The sequence below is a fragment of the Centruroides vittatus genome, unplaced genomic scaffold, assembly GCF_030686945.1.
Source record: "Centruroides vittatus isolate TY-2023 unplaced genomic scaffold, ASM3068694v2 contig_875, whole genome shotgun sequence".
Taxonomy (NCBI): Eukaryota; Metazoa; Arthropoda; class Arachnida; order Scorpiones; family Buthidae; genus Centruroides; species Centruroides vittatus.
In genome coordinates, this window is record NW_027122567.1 from 3,392,348 (window position 1) to 3,412,482 (window position 20,135).

Genomic DNA, 20,135 nt, shown 5'->3' on the forward strand with positions numbered 1-20,135 from the left:
GATAGGTCTGCCTATTGAAAATCCAGCACTTCTTTAGTAAACCATTGAAGCAGTGCTTCAAAAAAATAATTTTAACCATACGTAACTACCAACAAACCAACATAAAGTAGATTTAATCAAACAAAAAACAAACATTTTCCTCTGTTTGGAAAGTGTGAGCATGCAAACATTGATGAAGCACTGCTTCGTCAATGTTTGCATGCTCACACTTTCTAAACTTTTTGTTTTGGTTATGATGTTTTCCAGTGATGATAGGTAGACAGCTTTATTTTTCTATACTGTTGATACTGTCAAAGAAGACAAAGAAAACTTTCTGTACATTTCAACATTTTTAGTACTACATTTTAACTCTTGAATAATTTCTACTTTTTGTAAACAGAGAGACATTTTCTCTTCATAGACATCTTTCTCATGGAAGAGTTCATTTATAACTACAATATATGGTAATTTTACAGTTGTAACAATAATTAAGTAACTTGGCAAAGCTGGGCTGGAAGCTCATCATCAAAGAGAGAAACAGTCTCCAAAAGGAAAGTTAAGTGATAAATAGGTCTGTAATTTATGCAGGTCATAAAACTAATTGTCCAGTGGTCACAAAACTAAATAACTCTTTCAGTTTTATCTCTTCCAAGAATTTGATACAGCATTTCTTATTACTTGAACAATTAAGAATGTTCATGTTTGCATAGCAGCCAAAATTTGCTCGGTATATTTATGAAGTATGCTCATTGTAACTATGAGCAAATGTAAATATGTGCAAATTAAAATTGTTATGGCATTTTGCTTGTTATAACTGAGTTTGACTGTAATTTATAAATATACTTAATATAATGATTAAATACAGTTTTTTTTTTATTGTAAACAAATAGTAAAAATATTTAGATTTAGAAATTGCAAAAATCATATCATATTTAGTAGTTTAAAATTTTCCTTGTCTTTAAAAACTGAAATCACCATATAAAACAAAACATACAAAACATTAATTCATTACAATCAGATTTTGTATGAAATGTTTTTCTTTACTTTACAAAAATGATCAGTTTTGATGTTGATTATAATTCTGATGATGAGTGAATCTCAAAATCACTAAATAAAATGTAATTTCTGTAATTTCTGTAATTTCTAGAACTAAGTTTGTTTATTTATTTATGATTTAATTAAGTTGTTGTGATGTCTTTTAATGATTTTGATAGTATGAAGATAAGTGTAACTGTATTGACAGACCATAAAAATTCTTTCAGTGACTGGCATTTGGTGAGAATTAAATTAAATTGATTTTTCTGTATAATTCATAGTCTTAAGTCTCTCTCTCTCTCACTTTTTTAATCTTCCTTCTCTGTTTCTTACATTGTTCACAAATTATTTGAAGAAAAGTTATATTCCCTTACATCAGCAGGGGTGGCACAGCCAAAATCACCATTTGGCAATATTTTTATTAAAGTGGTATAAAAATATAATACTGGTGATAGCAAGTGGCAATAAATTCATAGTCTGCTTATTTCAACATTCAGTGTGAAAGTGAATCACAAAGTACACTTCAGGAAAAACAGCAGAACTAGCTCCTGTGTACAACACACCCAGCAATTTCATGACATCATGCAACAAGTTCAGGCAGAAAAGTAGGTAGTGACATTGAGAACCAAAGGCAGTTTTGTTCAATGCCATCCAGCATTTTCAGATTAGGTATTTTTTATTGACTGACAGAAAATCTGGGAAGTTTTTGGGATGACTATTTTTACTTTGATTTTTTTTCAGTAGACTAAAACAAAAATTTTGACATGATAGAACATGTGAAACCCTGTTTAAGCATTATGATCAAATGTGTTATTTGGAATTATTCATTAAAAGTTATTCAAAAATAATTCCTATTGGTAACTTGTAGGTGACAGCTTAACACGTTACTTTTACTTCCCAGGTGCTAAACTGATAAGTCTACCAGCTCCTACATTAATTAATAAATAAAACTGGTGGTGATAAATAATTTGAAGTGGTGAAAAAAATTTAAAAATTATGAAATGATTGGCAATATTTTTAAATTTTCCAGAGCAACCTCTACAGCAAAGATTCTTTTTCTAGGCTAGATTCCTTTGAAAGTTGAATGAAAGCTAAATCTTCTAAAATTTCAATAAATTGTCTGGAGAAAATATTGCAATTACAGTAGAATATACTTATTATAGTTACTTAGTAGATTGCAATACTTATTAGAGTAACAAATTATTAATGTTCTGTACTAATACCTTGATGTGGAATAAAGTACTTGAATGATGATGCTAAATTCTGTTAAGTTTATCTTTTAATATTAACTTTTCTTATAAAGGTCAAACAAACTGAGACAAAAGACAATAGCAATAGTTAAAGAACTGAGTATGTTTTTTCTGTAAAAACGATATGTAATGATAGAAATCTGTAAAATTCAAAAGATGTTAACTTTTTTGTTTATTACCTACAATTCTGTTGTCATAGCAACAATTTCAAATAATCAGAACAAGAATTTCATTATCAGTTTTATTAAAGTAATTGTGCTATTGCCTTAAACAATGAATGAAATAAACCATCAAAAAACATTTGTTGACAAATGGCTGGAAAATCCAGAAAAACCAAGACATTTCACAGCAAAAGCTACAAATTTTTCAAAGTACAATGGATAGAGTGTTAATTCAGTATTGTAAGACATCGTTCATTTCTCAAGAATGTTATGAATTGGAATTTATTTGCTATATGTTAACTCAGTGTTAAGCAGTGGTATTAACCCAGACAATGTTCATTTTCTTCTTTTTATCAGAGTAAATGTAACAATTCAAAGCTATCCCTGTTAAAAGGTATCTTCTCCTCTATATATGTGGCTGATATATTGCATTTAACAATTAAAAGAAAAAGATATATAGCTACTTCTTAAACTTCCAGAGAATAATAGATCAAGCTAGAATACATATCTTAATTATGAATTAGAATTAAAAAGGAATCCACATTCATTCAGTATAATAATAATTTTAAAAAATTAAAAATTATAAACTGGTGGGAACACCAAATTGAAAAAGTAGACAAAACAAGCAAGTCAAAAATCCCTGAACTTTTGAATTCTAATGGATAAAGTACTAGTGCATAACACACCAGATATAACCGTTGTTGAAAAGGTGTAGATTGTTGATTTAGTAATACCTAGTGACAACAGGATTAAAGAAAAAGAATTGGAAAAGATTGCAAAATACCAAGACCTGATGATTAAAATACAATGACTGGACACAAACCATCAGTGGTGGTCCCAATGGTCATCAGCATACTGATTGCCATAGTTAAAAACCTGGAGCAGCACTTACAACAATTCAACATTGAGAAAAACAACATCTGTCAACTATAAAAAGCTGCACTGCTTGAATCAGCGAACATCTTACGTTGATACATTATGACATCCTATGTCTTTGGAAAGAACTTAATTTAGATGAAGACCAACATTAACCAAAGAACTGACGGTTGTAATAAAACATTTTGAAACTGAATAATAATTATAACAATAATAATATGTATAAATAATAAACAACTTATAGCCCGATGAGTATATAATGAAATAACCAACGATTGCCTGAAAGATCAGGCTAGAATTTGGCTCATTTAATTAGCCAAATTCTAGCTTGATCTTTCAGGTGATCATTGGTTATTTCAATAATAATATGATTAGCATACAATTTTAGATTACAGAAACTTTAGTGATAAGAAAGCTGAAAACAAATAATAACCCGATGTTATATGGCAGTTGAAGCAGTGTTATTGCAATGTATTGGATTTAGTAAGTTGTTTACAAATAATCTATTGATTAAATGAATAAACAGTACATGATATCGTAAGATTGCATAATATGCAAAATCTCAAAGTACAAAACTATTGTTTCTTAAGTAAAGCAAAAGTAGCAATTTTTAATGCCATTCATAGAGATATGTGAGGACTAATTGATGTTATCACACAAAGTGAAAATTGGTATATTTTCACTTTGTTGATTCTAATAAATTCATGAAAATAATCTATTCAAACAAAAAACTGAAGCTGCACAGAATTAAAAAATATGTACCAGGGTCAGCCTAATCACTCTTTCAGTAATTGAGAAGGTGCAGACTAGTCAACATAGTTTCAACTATGTTGACTAGTCTGTTTCAGGTCCACTACAAAATTCTAAACTTTATGAATGGAATGCATTAAACTTCTATAATGTATTAAAATTCTTCAAATTATGGAATAAGTAAAGAATGTTCAATGATGCATATTTACAAATTTAAATACTCAATTATTATTGTATTTTATGAATTAAGAAATATTGTTGCAAGAGAATCCAGAAATGTCTAGTCTGTTCATTATTTACACAATTTACTATGAACAACTGTATACATATAAAAATTCTATGTATAATTAAAGTAAGGGTAAAGTAGTGTGATGTGAGATTCCTTTGAAACTATAGTGTAAGTTCTTGTATGTATTGTTGTATTGTTGATAGGACCTGTGTGGAACTAACAAAATGATTGCCTTGTGTTTTCAAGTGTAACTGTCAGATTTGTTGGATCATCTTCAGTCTGCTTATTTCTGGTCACTCCCATCAGACACATGCTTTTCCCATCAATTTACTTGAGTGAACACACTGTTAGAAGACTCAGAACTTTGGTTTCTTCATTTTCTTATGTTTGTGTATTCAATTACTTGGACAGCAAGTCCATTCACATCCAATCACAAATGATTTTATGTATTTGGATGGCAACTAGTTGGGGTTCATGTGAGAATATATCCTATATATAAATATTTAGTTGGTAGCTGTTGCTAGTAAAGTGATATTCTTTAGTTGTAATTCTATTCTTTTTTCATGGTAGTAACTTTTTTTGCTACTTTGAGAAAAGGGTAGAATTACAACTCAAAGAAAGAAATTACGAGAAAGAGATAAATATTAAAAATATGTCTGCTGAGTGGATATATAGGTAATACAGTATAGTCCTACAAATTCAACTTAACGTGGACTGAAAAGATGATGAGTTATTGAAAATGATGAGTTTTATGCCTAGTCTAAATAGTGGATTTTCGTAAAGATATTTTATGAACAAATTCATATATGTATTAACTACTTACCAATAGTGACTACTTCTATTTGTATTTAAATTTAAATTTTAAAAAATATTGGCTATTTAATGACTACTTTCAAGTTAGTGACATTTGTGTCATGCATTTTGCAGTGGCACCTTGGAAAAAGGTTTATATTCTTTATTAACACATGGAAGTGATGCTGTTATGGAGTGTTGCTAGTGAAGAAAGATTACTTATTCGATTCTAGTGTTAAGTTAGAGGTACAAATCAGATTACATTTTGTTTTTTTTAACAACACGAGTTTTACGAAGAATGTTGAGTTATCAAGAGTTGAATCTGAGATTCTATTCTGATTCTATTGGCTGTCTGGGATTATGAGATCTACAATAGAATCTCTTGAATAGGCTGGATGCAGATTGACTGATGTCCATTAAATTGTTGCTAGTAGTGAGATGATATATTTGTTGACTGACTAATTTGTGATGGAAGGTTAAGTTTTCTTATATCCTTGATTCTTTTGTTTTGTGCTGTCACATGAATGGTAGTCTGTGGGTTTTGATTCACAAAAAGTCCATTGCTTTGTCATCTGTTTTTGTCCACTAGAAATGTTTTATTACCTTGACATTCCTAAGAGAAAAGGAATAATAAGTTTTGTTATACACTGTTGTAATACATATTTATGTATTTTTGTTTATATTAATATCAAAAAATAATTAATCTTTATATTTAGTAGTGAATTTCTTCAAGTATACTTACAATTTAAAAAATGAAAGAAAGGAAGAAAGAAGGTAGAGTTAAAGAATTTCATCTTTCTTCAAAATTATACAGATACATCAATGTATCTCTTGTAAAATTTTATTTTAACTATTGTGTTTTACTTTAAATTTAAAGAGACATTTAGAAATGAAAGGGAGCAAGAGTAATTAGGGTAAGGTGATCAGATTTTAACATTCATGAAGTGGGACAAAATTGACGGGGGGAGTGGATGTCTTGTTGAAAAAATTGTTCTAGAGCAGTGTTTCTCAACCTCTAACAAATCGTCGCCCCCTTCAATAAAACTGTCACGTAGTATCACCCCTTTCACTTCAAAAAAAATTTTGTTGGGCATTAGCCTCAGCCCTCAAATTCGTATTGCATTGTATAGACTAGTGACTAGTATAATGTTATTTGTTTAATTATTGTATGATATAACAAATAAAATATCTAATTATTCTTAATATGATGTTTTACTATATCGCCCAAAAAATGGTTTTTTGCCTTCCAAAATATAAATTGTTACTAATTGCCCCCCAACATGGAAAATTGTCCACATGGGGGTGATATCACCCCGTTTAGAAACACTCTTCTAGAGCAACAAAGTTTTATCATCAAAAAATGCAAAAATTGTATTGTATTATATTTTTTTAAATATCAACATATGTAAAATATACAAATATAATAAATATATATACTATTGTAAAACTTTAAAAACCATTTATTCTTTAGCATATTTCTCAGTTGAGTGAATTTTTTGTAGAATGCTGTTGTTGTTTAAAATGTCTTGAAATTTTTTGCAAGAATTTGTTAAATTATATTTCACACGTGATATGGCTTTTAAAGTCTCAACACTTAATTGTGATTTATCAGATGTCCACACTTTATTTATGGTAGAAAAAACGCGTTCAGTTGCGGCATTAGTTCCTGGCAAGGATAGTGTGTATTTCACAATTTTTAATGCATTATTATATGGAACATAGTTTTATTCAACAAAATGATGAAATATTTCTAACCATTTGTTCTCTGCTGAGATTTTTGCTACCTATGACAAATACTTATGACAAACTATATTTTAACAGTTACTTTAGTCCTTCTGTATTTCTTTCTAAATTCTAAATGTTTTTTTTTTCTAAATTCTAAATAATAATATTACTAACTTGTATTACTTTTTCTCTGAATTTGCCTTGAGTATCACTTTATCATTGTAATTTTTTTATTATATAATACTGTCATAATCAAAATGAACCCCAGCCCCACCGCTAGCAATAGAATAATGCAAATCAATGTGCTTACTCTTGGTAGTAGCTAGCTTTCTAAGGTGGTGACAGAGGAGAGCTCTGTGCCATGTAACATGCAACAAACAAAATGTTCACTGGTTTGGATAGCCAGCAAACATGCGCTGCTTTATTGCTGCAGCTGCATGCCCCAAACCATTTTCTGTTGGTCTTTGCTACGAACACAAAGGGTTTTGTCAGTGCAGCATTCTTTATTTCTGATGCTCATGCACAATTTGGTATTGATAAGTGTGATATAAAATGATCTTTACGAATCTTAAACATAAGACATAAGTTTATGTCATATAATTGAGAAAAACTTAATCTTTCCAAAACTCTGGACTTTTTAAATGCCATGGGACATGGGACAAATTGTTAAAAATCAGGACTGTTCAGCCAAAAGTGGGATGTCTGGTCACTTTAAATTAGGGGCTGTCCATAAATTATATAATACATTTTTAGAGAAATTTTGACCCCTCCATAACACTTGCTAACAAATCTGCATACTCCTTTCCATTTATTACTTTACATTTCAGTATTCCTTCCCCCAAAGTTTTAAAAGAAAAATTAATTTTTTTATTTTAAATTTATTTGTAATGCATTTTTGTACAATATAGACTTTAGTTTGCTACCCCCCAAGAAACACCTTCCATTAACCATGTCTTTATCTAAGGTGGAAAGAGTTTCATTGTATTTCATTTGTTTAGGACTTTCAAGATCAGTTTCTTTTTCTTGATAAATTTCTTCCTCCTGAACATCCACTTAGTGTTGGTCTGTTAAATTAATTAACTTTATAAATTTCAGTCTTAATTTCTGATATACTATAACTATCTCCTTAAATTACTGGAGTGATCAAATGATTAGTAATACTGAACATTATTGTTCCCTTCTGTCCAGAAATGATCCTGCCTGCTGATACTGCCGACTAAACAGTAGTGTAGTTTTTAAGTATGACAGGAAGTAGTTCTCAATTAAAACAGAGGAATATTGAAAGAACAATCATGGAAATTATTAAAAACACTTGAAAGTGATAAAGGCAAACATTTCTGGTGGACAGCTATAGGGCAAACAGAGAAAGAAAAAACTAACTGTACACTTAAAAGATGAACAGCATGTATTTAATACAGAAGATGCCAACATAAAATAAAGCTGAAAGATTAAAAGAAAATTTATATTATTTATTGTTATCACAATAGAATTAAAAGTGTCAGTGTGAGATCTGAGCAATACTTGAGCTCACGTGTTAAAAATTTAATAAAAGTGTCAAATCAAGGAACCGGGCTTTGATTCTAACGCTTGTAAAATCTGGAAGAAAAATACCTAAATAAAATCAGGAAAGAATAAAATTATTAGTAAACAAAAAAAAAGGTTTTTAAATAACCTTAAAAGGAGACCTAGCACAGAGATTGTGTGTCAGGCTTACAAGAAATTGGAAACAATAGTTAAATATGAGCAGGAATTTCAAAGTGTGATTAATTTCCCTTGATTGAATAAAACACGGTGTTGAATTTGATCCTTCCTAGCCTGAAATGGTCTGTTATCTACCTGGATACAAGAAACTGACCAATTGGAAAGCTGGCGATCCGGGGAAAGAATCCTTTAAAAGCCTGGATCTCCAGGACAAAGGGAGATTTCCTCTGCCTCCCATTGTGAAGTTATTTGCCTTGTCTTCATCTCTAATGCCATCATTCTGCCTTGAACTTTTCCTGTTTTCAACACTTAATCTCCAAACTTTCCAATACCCATAGAAGCATCTCAATTGACTGCCCCTGGGCCATCGACTCTACAGTCCAGCTCCTATAGTTGTTGAGATGCATTATAAATTTTAAGACAGCATCAATAAATGGGTTTATTTTTCACTGCAGCTATCTGCTTCACTTTCCTTCACCCCAAATATGATAAATCCTGGCAATTGATTATCCCCAATTCGGTGACCTCACATTAGTTAATGTTGAGTCCTCCCTGCCTCCACGCAATGCAACCTAACATAACTGGCAGACCCCTCCTCCAAAGCACATTATATAATTCATGGATTGCCCCTTACCTGATTTATTTTAAATATAAGATGCCATCAAATCTAAGATGCACCTTAAATTCTACAGCCTCATCCACAGAGTTATCTTCTGTAGAATGTTGACATAAATTTGTTTAGTTTTTATTGTACAGTAAAGTAGGTTATAGATCACTATCTTTGTGATATATACAGTAGAACACCGTTTATCCGAAAGCCGGTCAACCGAAAGCTTTCCAGTCGGATTGTGTTGTGCTGAATCGAACGTTTTTGATACTAGATTAACTTCTAAAGTATAATTTTTTTGTTTTTATATTTTTCAATATATTTATTTTGTTTGTACAAAATAAAGAAATAATTTTTAATGATACAATAGCCTCGATTATTATTATTAAAATTTTTGTTAGGCTTAAAATCGACGAAAATTCAACATGAAGCGGCACACAACGGAGAAAAATTCAACACGAAGCGACATGCAACGGAGAAAAATTTCAACATCGGATAGGTTAATATATTTTTTTATACATAATCAGTTATCCGAACAACCCCAGTCCCCAATTGATTCGGATAAACGATGCTCTACTGTACCATATATTTCCACAGATAAGACAAATATATAATAGTTGAATCATAAAAAAAGGACCCCAAAATCCAAGGTCGTCTTATAGGACAGATACAAAACAAAATTAGATTGAAATTTATATAAATTAAAACCATTATAAAAAAAACGGACAAACTGTAATTATTTACTAGTAGAGAGTCAAAGCCCATAGGACGTTTTTGTGAATAGTCAAGATCATTACCTGAATGCCTGAATCAGTGCAAAGGTTTGCAACAATTGCAAGGCAGAAAATAAAATTTGCTCATTCGAAAAATTACGAATAGGACAGAATTCTGTATATGATATACAGTGTTGCTATACACTGTTATTATCCAGATGATGATCGCTGATCTAAACTAAATTCATAGGCCGTTGATAATTTGGGGGTCATCTTATAGGACAGATATATGCTAAAACTATAAAACTTTGACAAAAATTTATACTTCATCTTATCCGAAGGTCATCTTATCTGTGGAAATATACAGTAATTGTCACAGAAGTTGATATATAACTGTGTTTTATGGTATTCTGTTCACTTTCTGTGTTAAATTCTTCTGAATCAACACTAGATTTAATGCTCACATCTTTTCACACACAATCATCCTTGGTGCCATTTGAAGTATTGGAAATGCAACATTCCTTTAAATAAGTGCTATGATAAACTAATGAGATTGAGCTAAGGTGAATTCTTAAATATAGTAAAACTTCTCTAACTCAATCTGTGACTTGAATATTTCTTTAACTTGAAGAAAAACTTAGTAAGTCTCAATGGAATAGCATAAGGATTTAACATCTCTAATTTGAATTAATATATATTTTATGATACCTTTTTAATACATAATTGCTTCTTGTATGTCCAATTAAACTTGTTCATTATGATTCTGTAAGAAATCTTTTGGCTTTCCATGTATTAGAAAACTGACCAATAGAAAGTTTAACCAAATCTCAACAAATACCAGATTGTAAAAAGCCCTGTCACCATGTGCCATGTCCTGTAAGATTAGAGATAAGGGAACAGACTGTTACAAATCTTCCTTAGAATAGTGTTCTCTTATGCACACTGCTGCTTTAAAAATTCTGCCAACATATAGTACTCATTTAAACAATCTACTCTGTTAATGGAAGTCCCACTAATGTAAAACAGGGAAGAAAATCAGGAACATGTGAGAGTGCGCTCTATCTGATGCTCTGTTAAGTAGACTTGACTGACTTGAATTTCCTTAACTTAAGTTTTCTTGAAGTCAAAGGTTTTCACTGTCTCCCAACACTAATTTATGTTAGTTTCAACTTCCCTGACTCAAATTTTATTCTATCAAAAATAATTCTAATTATCAGATTTTCCATGAAATTTTCAGACAGTTAGTTGTGTCTACTGTCCAACACCCATTTGCAGATGATGATCCATTCCAAAGCAAGATGGTCTCTTGCTTTATCTCAACAAGATGTATTGAACCTGCAAAACTGTTCAATTCCATTACTTATATTGAACATTTTGCTGAAAGGAATTATACAGGCTGTTTAAAACAAAAACTGTCAAAGATTCTTTATATCAGGGATGGGAAATCTTTTTCTGTGTATGGATCACATTTAAAATTTTTGGACTGCACACGAGAAAAAAGAAAAAAAAGTGGGTAAATCACTATTATTTATTTGTATATGATTATAAATTAACATAAATTTATCTAATGTGATTTCTGAAACTGATATAAACATAATAATATCTGAAATATTTGGCTGAATATTAGTCACTGCTATTTTAAATTATTTTTGAGATACGGATTTGTTATCCGATTTGTTGTTTTACTTTTAACTAAATTCATTGTTGGGAAAAACTGGTCACATTCATCAATTGTACAAAAAGAGTATAGAATTTTTGCTGCATACTTCCTTAAGTTGGAAAATTGAGCTTTTTTGATAATAGTTTTATAAAAATCTATCAAATTTTTTCTTTATAAGTAACTTTCAAATCAAAATTACTTTGCAGCTTTATTATCTCCATTCATTTTGTTCATTCATTCATTGGTTCATTTCTCCATTCATCTCAAGTTCATTTGGTACATTTTCTGTATTTAGTGAAAAAAGTGCTGTAAAAATCCCTATTTTGTTTTCTTGTAAAGAATAGTATAATAAATACAGATTAATAGTGTATAATTTGTAAAGAAACCAAAAAACTAAATGCAACGATAGAAAACATTTAAAAAATTTTATAGCTCTACGTGAAGTGTCGAGTGGAGTCAGATTAAACTACTGGACATGTACTATATAAAGCAGGCTCTTGGTATTTAGCACAACTACAGACCGCTCAATGTTGGTATTTAAAATTTTTATATTTATTTTATTTCATATTTATATAAAATATTTTGTGCTACACAGACTGCACAAAGAACTAATATGGGCCACAATTTGTCTATCCCTGCTTTATATAATGCAAGAGAGGTAAAAATACAAATCTATTCAGAATTGGCATTTTTCACACTATTGTTCTCTAACTCAAAATATTTTCTTGCCCCTTGGAACTTTGAGTTAGAAAAGACAGAACAAGCTGAACATTTTTTAGCTTGTTTTGTATTTGAATTAGTTCAGTGTTTAATCTGATGATGAGATGAAAAAAGCATTTAATCAGATATAAATAGTAGATATAAATAAAACTGTAATGGAGTTGATAATAAAATTACCTTCTTCTCAATAATTGGAATGAATTACTTAAACACATTCAAGCAGCCTTATTATCTAGTAATGAAAATTTTAATGTAAAACTTTGACAAACATTTTCAATGTTAAACAAAATCTGAATCAGGTCAACAATGATATTCCAAATTGGAATGCACAGAATTTTTCAAAAGTTATAAATAAATAGAACAAAAAAATAATGATGTAAATCAAATATAAAAAAATACCACTGTTATATATAAATAATTATAAAAAAAATCAGATATACATATAAGACACAAAATATTACAAAATAATACTAATTAATTTAAATTGATATTACCCGGTTTTTCATAAAGGCATTGCCATGCATATGAGATGCTTAGAACTTATTAATTTAAATATAATCATCCTTGGTTATTTATGATATAGAATCAAATATGGTTATATCTAATGAGGATCAAAGGTCTGAGTAGCATAACTGCCATCACAACCACACGGTAAATGGGAGTTGTGGGTTTGAGTCCCAATTTGGACTGATTCTTTTCTTCCAGAACCTTCTAAATTAATTATTAAAATATTAATTTAATTATTAAATTTAGCAAAAAATGGTGCCTAACACCTGCCGCTAGTGCCAAATTAGTTAACATTTAATTAATAGTAGTAGTAATACAGCCCAAAATAATTTGGCAATCGTTTCGCTTTAATATATAACTGTCAGATCTGGATGTTAACATTTATAAATGATCTGAAAATGCATCAATAATGTGAACACCATTGACGTTGTCATGCTAGAATGAGTATGGAAGAAACTAGAGTACTACATTAATGTCTGCTATATGATATGGTGCACATATTGAGCCTTTATAAGAGCCAGAAAACTTTCACAGTTATTGTTGTTTTTATTAATACTTTCTATGTCAAGGTATTGTGACTGTATGCCATATGTCTGTTTTTGTTTTTTTTCCCCTTAAATTTTTTCTTTGTTTATTTTATCTCCCTTTTAGAACTTTCTAATCTCCTTAATTTTTCCTTTTTGGAGGTGAGAGCCACTTCCTGGAATAACTAGCATAATGAATGAGAGATTACCTGAGGGCATATGAAGTCAAGAAGGGTCACTTTTGAGCTAGTGCTCAAAGAGAGAGGACGAACTGAGGGAAGGTGTATGGAATTGTCTGGCAACTGAGTATTCAAATAAAGTTGTAGCTTCAAGAGGAAATCTTAGAAATTCCTGGGCCAAAGTTTGTGTGCTGAATTCTGTATTGAACTTGACCAGTTGTGATCTAATTAGTAACTGATGGCTTGATTATAATAGCCCCCAGGAACTGAGGAGAAAGAGAAGAAAGTGTGATTTTGGTGTAGAAGTTCCACATAATCCTTCAAAACAATGAGGACTGAAAGATGTTTGCATGACTTGGATATCTGTCTTTGACTTTGTTCTGTCCTATTCACAATTTTTACTACTTCTTGTTCCCTATCTTAATTTTTCCATATTAGTGTAAGTTTAGTATTAAGGGTTAGTTATAAGAATTTTATTTTTGTAATAATAATTCTTGTTTTTTGTACGGGTGAGAATTATTGTGATTTGGTGTGTCATGGTCATTTTTAATTTTTGTAATTATTCCGCTGGCGATTGGGTTTCAAGTTATTGCTGGGTAACTATTCTAGAGATGATATCCTTTATTGTATCTGAATACAATTATATCAAGCATAAATAAAATATCCTTTCTTGTATATATGGTGTGTTTGATTTGTTAGGTGTTTGCTAGTGATGTAACGAATATTTGGTTACTACCCGGTATTCGGCCTATTTGGCCTATTTTTCACTATTCGGCCGAATACCAAATACCTAAAAACAGGAGTAAGAAATAACAAAAACACAGTAAATTAATCATTTTGGTAACTTTTATTAATGCTGAACATTAAACTATAATTATTAAACTTAATAAGAAATAGCATCTAACTCTAGTATTAAATTATTTTGTAATTAAATAATATTACAGCCTTTATCTAGCCAGATATCTTATGGCATTGATGGCGTGTACGTTAGAATGTGTCGGGCATTGATGTTATTGTTTAGTTAATTATGTTATATTCGTATTCGCGTATATTTTAATATTTTTACGATATTTTAAAATGATTTACAAAACGTTTTATTGAAACTTATTGTATTTAATGAAAGAATTATTTATCTATTTCTAGAAGATGAGTAACTAATATATAATTTATTTTATATATAAAGCAAAGAATGAGCATTTCTCATTATATGCAAAAGATAACATTTGAAATCATGTTAATTTTAAAAATATTGACAAAAACAAAAGCAACAAAATATCACAAAACTTCTTCAAAATATCACAAAACTTTCTCATTATATGCAAAAGATAACATTTGAAATCATGTTAATTTTAAAAATATTGACAAAAACAAAAGCAACAAAATATCACAAAACTTCACAAATAGAAACCCCCAATAATATATTTGAACTGTTCCACAACTGGGGAGAAACTAGACTATATGTCTCCACTAAAGTATATCCTTTGGGTACTTTCAGTATACAAATATGTAGTAAAAACAAAATTTTAGTGCTTAAAAGTTAAAAAGATCGATTGCAAATAAAATAACTTATAAGTTATAACTTAAATCTAAATACCAACAACTGCCGAATCATATCGGGCTATTTACGGCTATTACATAAATTATAAACCAATTTGGCAGTAGAAGTAGACGTTAGGCTCCATCTCATATTAACTTTAATAATTATAATTTAATTAATTAATTTAAATAATTTAGACCTACTGGAAGAAAAAATTGTAGCGACAGCGGGCCAAATAGAGCAGGGTGCGCGATCCTTGCCATAATGCAGTTTGCATGCCAATTTTCTTATGTGCATTAATCAAGCTGAATATTCAGCCATTCAGCCATGCTCCTGGCCGAATATTCGGTATTCGGCTGAGGCTGAATATACTATTCGTTACATCACTAGTGTTTGCCTTAGTGGGAGAACAAATACCCTTTCATACCTCACAGTATGTTTAATAATGTGTGTGTAGTGAGATGATGTAAAACCTTGGAGTTTTTTTTTACTAATCTTGTATATTACTGAAAGAAGTGTAGTAGTATTTAAATTGCAAATTAATAATTAAAAATGAATGATTATGAAGTGATTGTTTAAAATTATTTGACATTCTTTAACTATTTCCAGTTTATGAATATTTAGTGGTATGTGAAATTTTCCTTTTTTATAAAAGAGATATGGATAGAGGATTAAAAGACTTTTTGTCAATTGGTACTGTTTATTGATTGATACAGAGTGCAGAAGAGGCACTTTCTATCTGTACAGGCATGTTGAAAGTATCTTAGAAACTCAGTAGCATGATTGCATCCTCACAGATTAATTGCAAAAACAATGCTACATCAAATGTGATTAAGAGTACTTTTGAGGAAATGTGACAGACATAATTTACATATGATTTGTGCATATTTAGAAACTTTGAGTTTCCTGTGTTTTTCTTATTGCTGTTTGTGAATCATTATTATGTTTTTATATGTCTACAGCAATCCAAATATGACTCATTATCATGTTATGAATGAATGAAAAATAAATTGAACATTTCTAGACTTTTTGACCAAATATGAGTTATTTTTTTAATTCTTAATATTACATATTTCTAAATTTCAGATATTTTAAAATTTTGTTTATTATTGTATAATCCAAATTTCTTTAATGCTATTTTTATTTTAAAGCATTTAACTTTAGACTATAGAGATGGTTTCTTTGAATAGCAGTTTGGCTTTGATTCATTTTATTTAATTTCTGTGTTTATAATTTTTGAGTTAAAGTTTTCATCACATTGTTAATTTTTTATTTCATATCTTTTTTCACTTTTATACTTCATTCTTATGCTCTACACAAATTTCTGTTGCAAATTCTTTTTTTATTGTTTTTTTCTTCTTTATTAAATTACATATGACATTTCTTTAATACTTTTACCAACTCTAAAATGCCTAAGGCTAGGCATTTGTTCTCTTAGAATGTAATTTTTCCTGAAGTAGATTGTTTAAGACAATTGAAAACTTTTGAATAAAGAGTTTTTACTGGATTAGATGGTTTTAGAGTCTATATTTGTACAAGTGTAGTTCATATGGGAGTACAGGTTGACATTGAAAAATCCGGCCATCAATAATCTGTTTCCTTCAGATTTCCAGCATGGAGTTTGGAGTGCATTTTCAAATTTACTGCATTGGCATGCCACTGTTTTCAGGAGGTGCCAAACTAAAATTCTGTAGAACTGTTTTATTTAGTTGGTGAACATTAAAATTTTATTTGCTTTTCATTTAGTGTTTAATTTTCTTTCTTTATATGATTATACAGATAGTCATTTTCTGTTAAATATATACAGCATATATAACCATAAAAAATCTGGCACTTCTCAGATCTGGAGGTTGCCAGATTATTGAATGTCACCTGTGATAAGTTTGATACTGTTGTAATTCCATTTTTCTTATTATTCCAGTTTTACATAAATATGTTGACAAAAATGTAGTATTAGAATTTAATGGAAGTTTTAATTCAAACACATTTTATTTAACATAAATTAATAGAAATATTTATTTTGATACTATGGTTTGTAATTACATTGACATTTATGAGATAACTGTGGAAACTGTAATAAAAGTGATTAAATTTCTGTATTTCTGTATTAAAAGAAAATTGATTTTAATGGTTTTATTGTATTCTGTACTGGCAACACCATATACTTAATTTTTTTTTGTCATTGAATGACTACCCTAATAAAAAGCAAGTAAAACTAAAACATGTCTTCAACCCCCAAAAATGAAAAACTTCAATATTATTCATTCATACTTTGGAACCATGTTGTAGTTTCTATGCTGTGAATTATTTCTTTAGAAAAAAGAAACATTAATCCACACCAATACTTGCCTTGTCAGACCATCTTTATGGTCTGACAAGGCAAGTATTGATGAGGATTAATGTTCCTTTCCTGTAAAGAAATAATTCACAAATGTTTTTTCAAGATTTATGTTAAAATGAAAAAACTTTTCAAAACCAGAGAAAAAGAGTACCAAAATGTTGCTCAATTCTATAGGTGTATTGAATTAAAATATTTTTGCAGCCTTAGTAGTGCATGAGTCCCAGGAGAGCTTGAATATGACAATTTATCATTACATTGAAAAACCATCAGGTCTTGAAGAAGGTACACTAGTATCTTATATTACTTTTAATCAATCTATCAAACTGATGATAAAATGTAGTTTCTTTATGGTATGATATCGCTGACTGAATTTAAGGGGAAATGCAAATTTGGAAGAGACATGTCAACTACAGTTTTTTTTTTTGCACACAACTTACTCAAGGTATTAAAGATAACTAGTTTATAGAACAAATATATTAGTCTGAACTGCTTCAATAATATTGTGGCAAAAACTTGATACTAAACCAAATGATTGCCATAATTAATCAGACTATTATTTTGCTATTATCAATAATTAGAATTTATAATTATTAATAGTAGTGAAATAATAGCATGATTAATTATGGTGATCATTTTGTTTAGTATTGAAATTATCCTCTTATTGATTGTTTAAGAATCAAATGCAACAAGATCAATGTATCAGATTAAAGTCAAGAGGACACATTGACTTTGAAAAGCTTGGTAAGTTACCTGTGCCTACATTGTGGATAGAATGATTACCTATTGACAAATTGCTGAACAAACACTTCTTGCCTTAAGTACAAGTCTTGCAATTCTACTAATCATACAACAAAAATGTTATTGAAAATCATTAATTGAATAGTTACTATCTATAATTGATTTACATCAAATGTTACAGCTGTGTGAAATATTTTACTTCAGTTAAAACTGAAAATATTTAGATTCAAGAATATTCTAAATTTTTTAATCTAAATATCTTCTAATTTAATTGATGAATGGTTGTAAAATTATTTTTCTTAATTAAAATTATTTTAGGATTGTTCAAGAACAAAGTTATTCAAGGATTATTTTTTACATATATCATGTCCCCAAGGAAAGGCATTTTTTACTTGGTTTATTGAAAAAACAAACTATGTATTATAAAGTAAAATGTTCTGAATCTTCTACATGGGAAGTTTTATTTAAATCTGTTCTAACTGATTCATCTTAACAATTCTGTTTATTTGAAAATGCATTATATAAAGAAAGATGAAAATATTTACATGAAATGTATTTATTTTATATTTTCTGTTACTTTAAAATATTATTGAATTGTCTTCATGTATATCTTAATATGAATTTATATATATATGTATATATGTAAATATGTAAAGAATATAGGATCCATGGAATTGTTATTTAGTTATAATACTGTATTTTTTTCTTATAAATTTTATTAAATACAGTTAAAATTATATACAATAAATCAGTTAACTAGAATAAAATATTTTTGTATGTAATTAATTTACAGGAGAGGAAGTTTTAGGCCAAACTTGGAAAAAAGAAGAAATACTTGATGCCAAAATTAAGAAGTTCCTTGCAGTAAGAATTTATTTTTAAAATTATAATTTAATGATTTAGTTATAAAAAATATGTTTATTTAAATGGTATGCTTTAAATAATCAATACATATTCTTAACTATTTTAAAATTATTTTTTATTCACATATAATTAAGAAGAATTTCAATATATTTTAGGTGGAATACAAAATTAAGATTGAAATTGAATGAAAAATTTAAACTTCAAGAATTTTTTTGGAAAGTTAAGAAATTTTCTGTTTGAAAGAGAAAAAAAAAATTGTTAAAATTCTTTTAAGTAGGAATATTCAAATGTAATTTTAAAATTATACTTAACATTTTATTTCAATGTTAAAGTATGAAAAATTTTATATTTTGAGGAATGACTTTACTTAATTAATGATGTTAAAATTAATCACATATATAATACAATATAGGGTATTCTATTGGTATACTGCATAATTTTAGAAAGTTGTATTCCTAAGTATAAAATTTCAGATATAATTTGTAATGTTTCTATTTTTATAAGCACTTTACTAATGAATATTGGAAAACTATAGTCAGAATCTTATTTGAATAGAAATATAGGCATTGAGAAGAATTCATATGGTTTTAAATGGATAAAAAAACACTTCAACAGGAAGTTATGAAGATTCTAAAACCAGAGTCAATATCAACTGTTTAAAGTAATAAATTTATTTTTATTTATGGCAGATTTATTCTTAAATTATACTTGTTGAACATATTTCATAAAAAAAAATAATTTCTTAACTATTAGATTTAAATTTTTGAATTGTGGCTTAATAAAAATTAAACAAAATCTTAAGAAATAACATTTTGTTTTAAAGCTTTTGCTTAAATAAATCATGGATGATATTAATTGAATTATTGCTGGAACAGTTTATATCTATGAATTTATTTCAATTCAACTCAATTCTAAAAACTATTTATTGGATATTATATTTTTATAAAAGGTTAAACTAAAGTAAATTTGAAAGATTTTATAAGATTGAATAATTAGGATATACAGAATAAATATATTATAAATTATTTTCAAGTTTAAATTGATTAAAATTTGTCAATATTCCCTATAAACAGGAATTTGTGTCATTACAATGTGAGAAATTAACTCAGAAACAATACTATTTCAAGTCTGATTTTAAAGATTTTCTAGTCAGAATTATATTATATTTCATTTTTCTCAGGTTATGCAGTAAACATATAGAATATGCTGTACTTACAAAAACCAATTTTTCCTTTAGATTTATTAAA

At 28.7% G+C, this 20,135-nt stretch overlaps 1 protein-coding gene across 6 annotated transcripts in view; it reads left to right on the forward strand.

The window, feature by feature from the left end:
- LOC136983036 (regulating synaptic membrane exocytosis protein 2-like) overlaps positions 1-20,135 on the forward strand; it is a 341,614-nt gene that overhangs the window by 56,991 nt on the left and 264,488 nt on the right. For all 6 annotated transcript variants that reach the window (XM_067279650.1, XM_067279651.1, XM_067279653.1 and 3 more), the window contains exon 4: positions 18,818-18,888. In XM_067279650.1, coding sequence (XP_067135751.1) covers positions 18,818-18,888 — 71 coding nt within the window. The remainder of the gene's footprint in view (positions 1-18,817; positions 18,889-20,135) is intronic.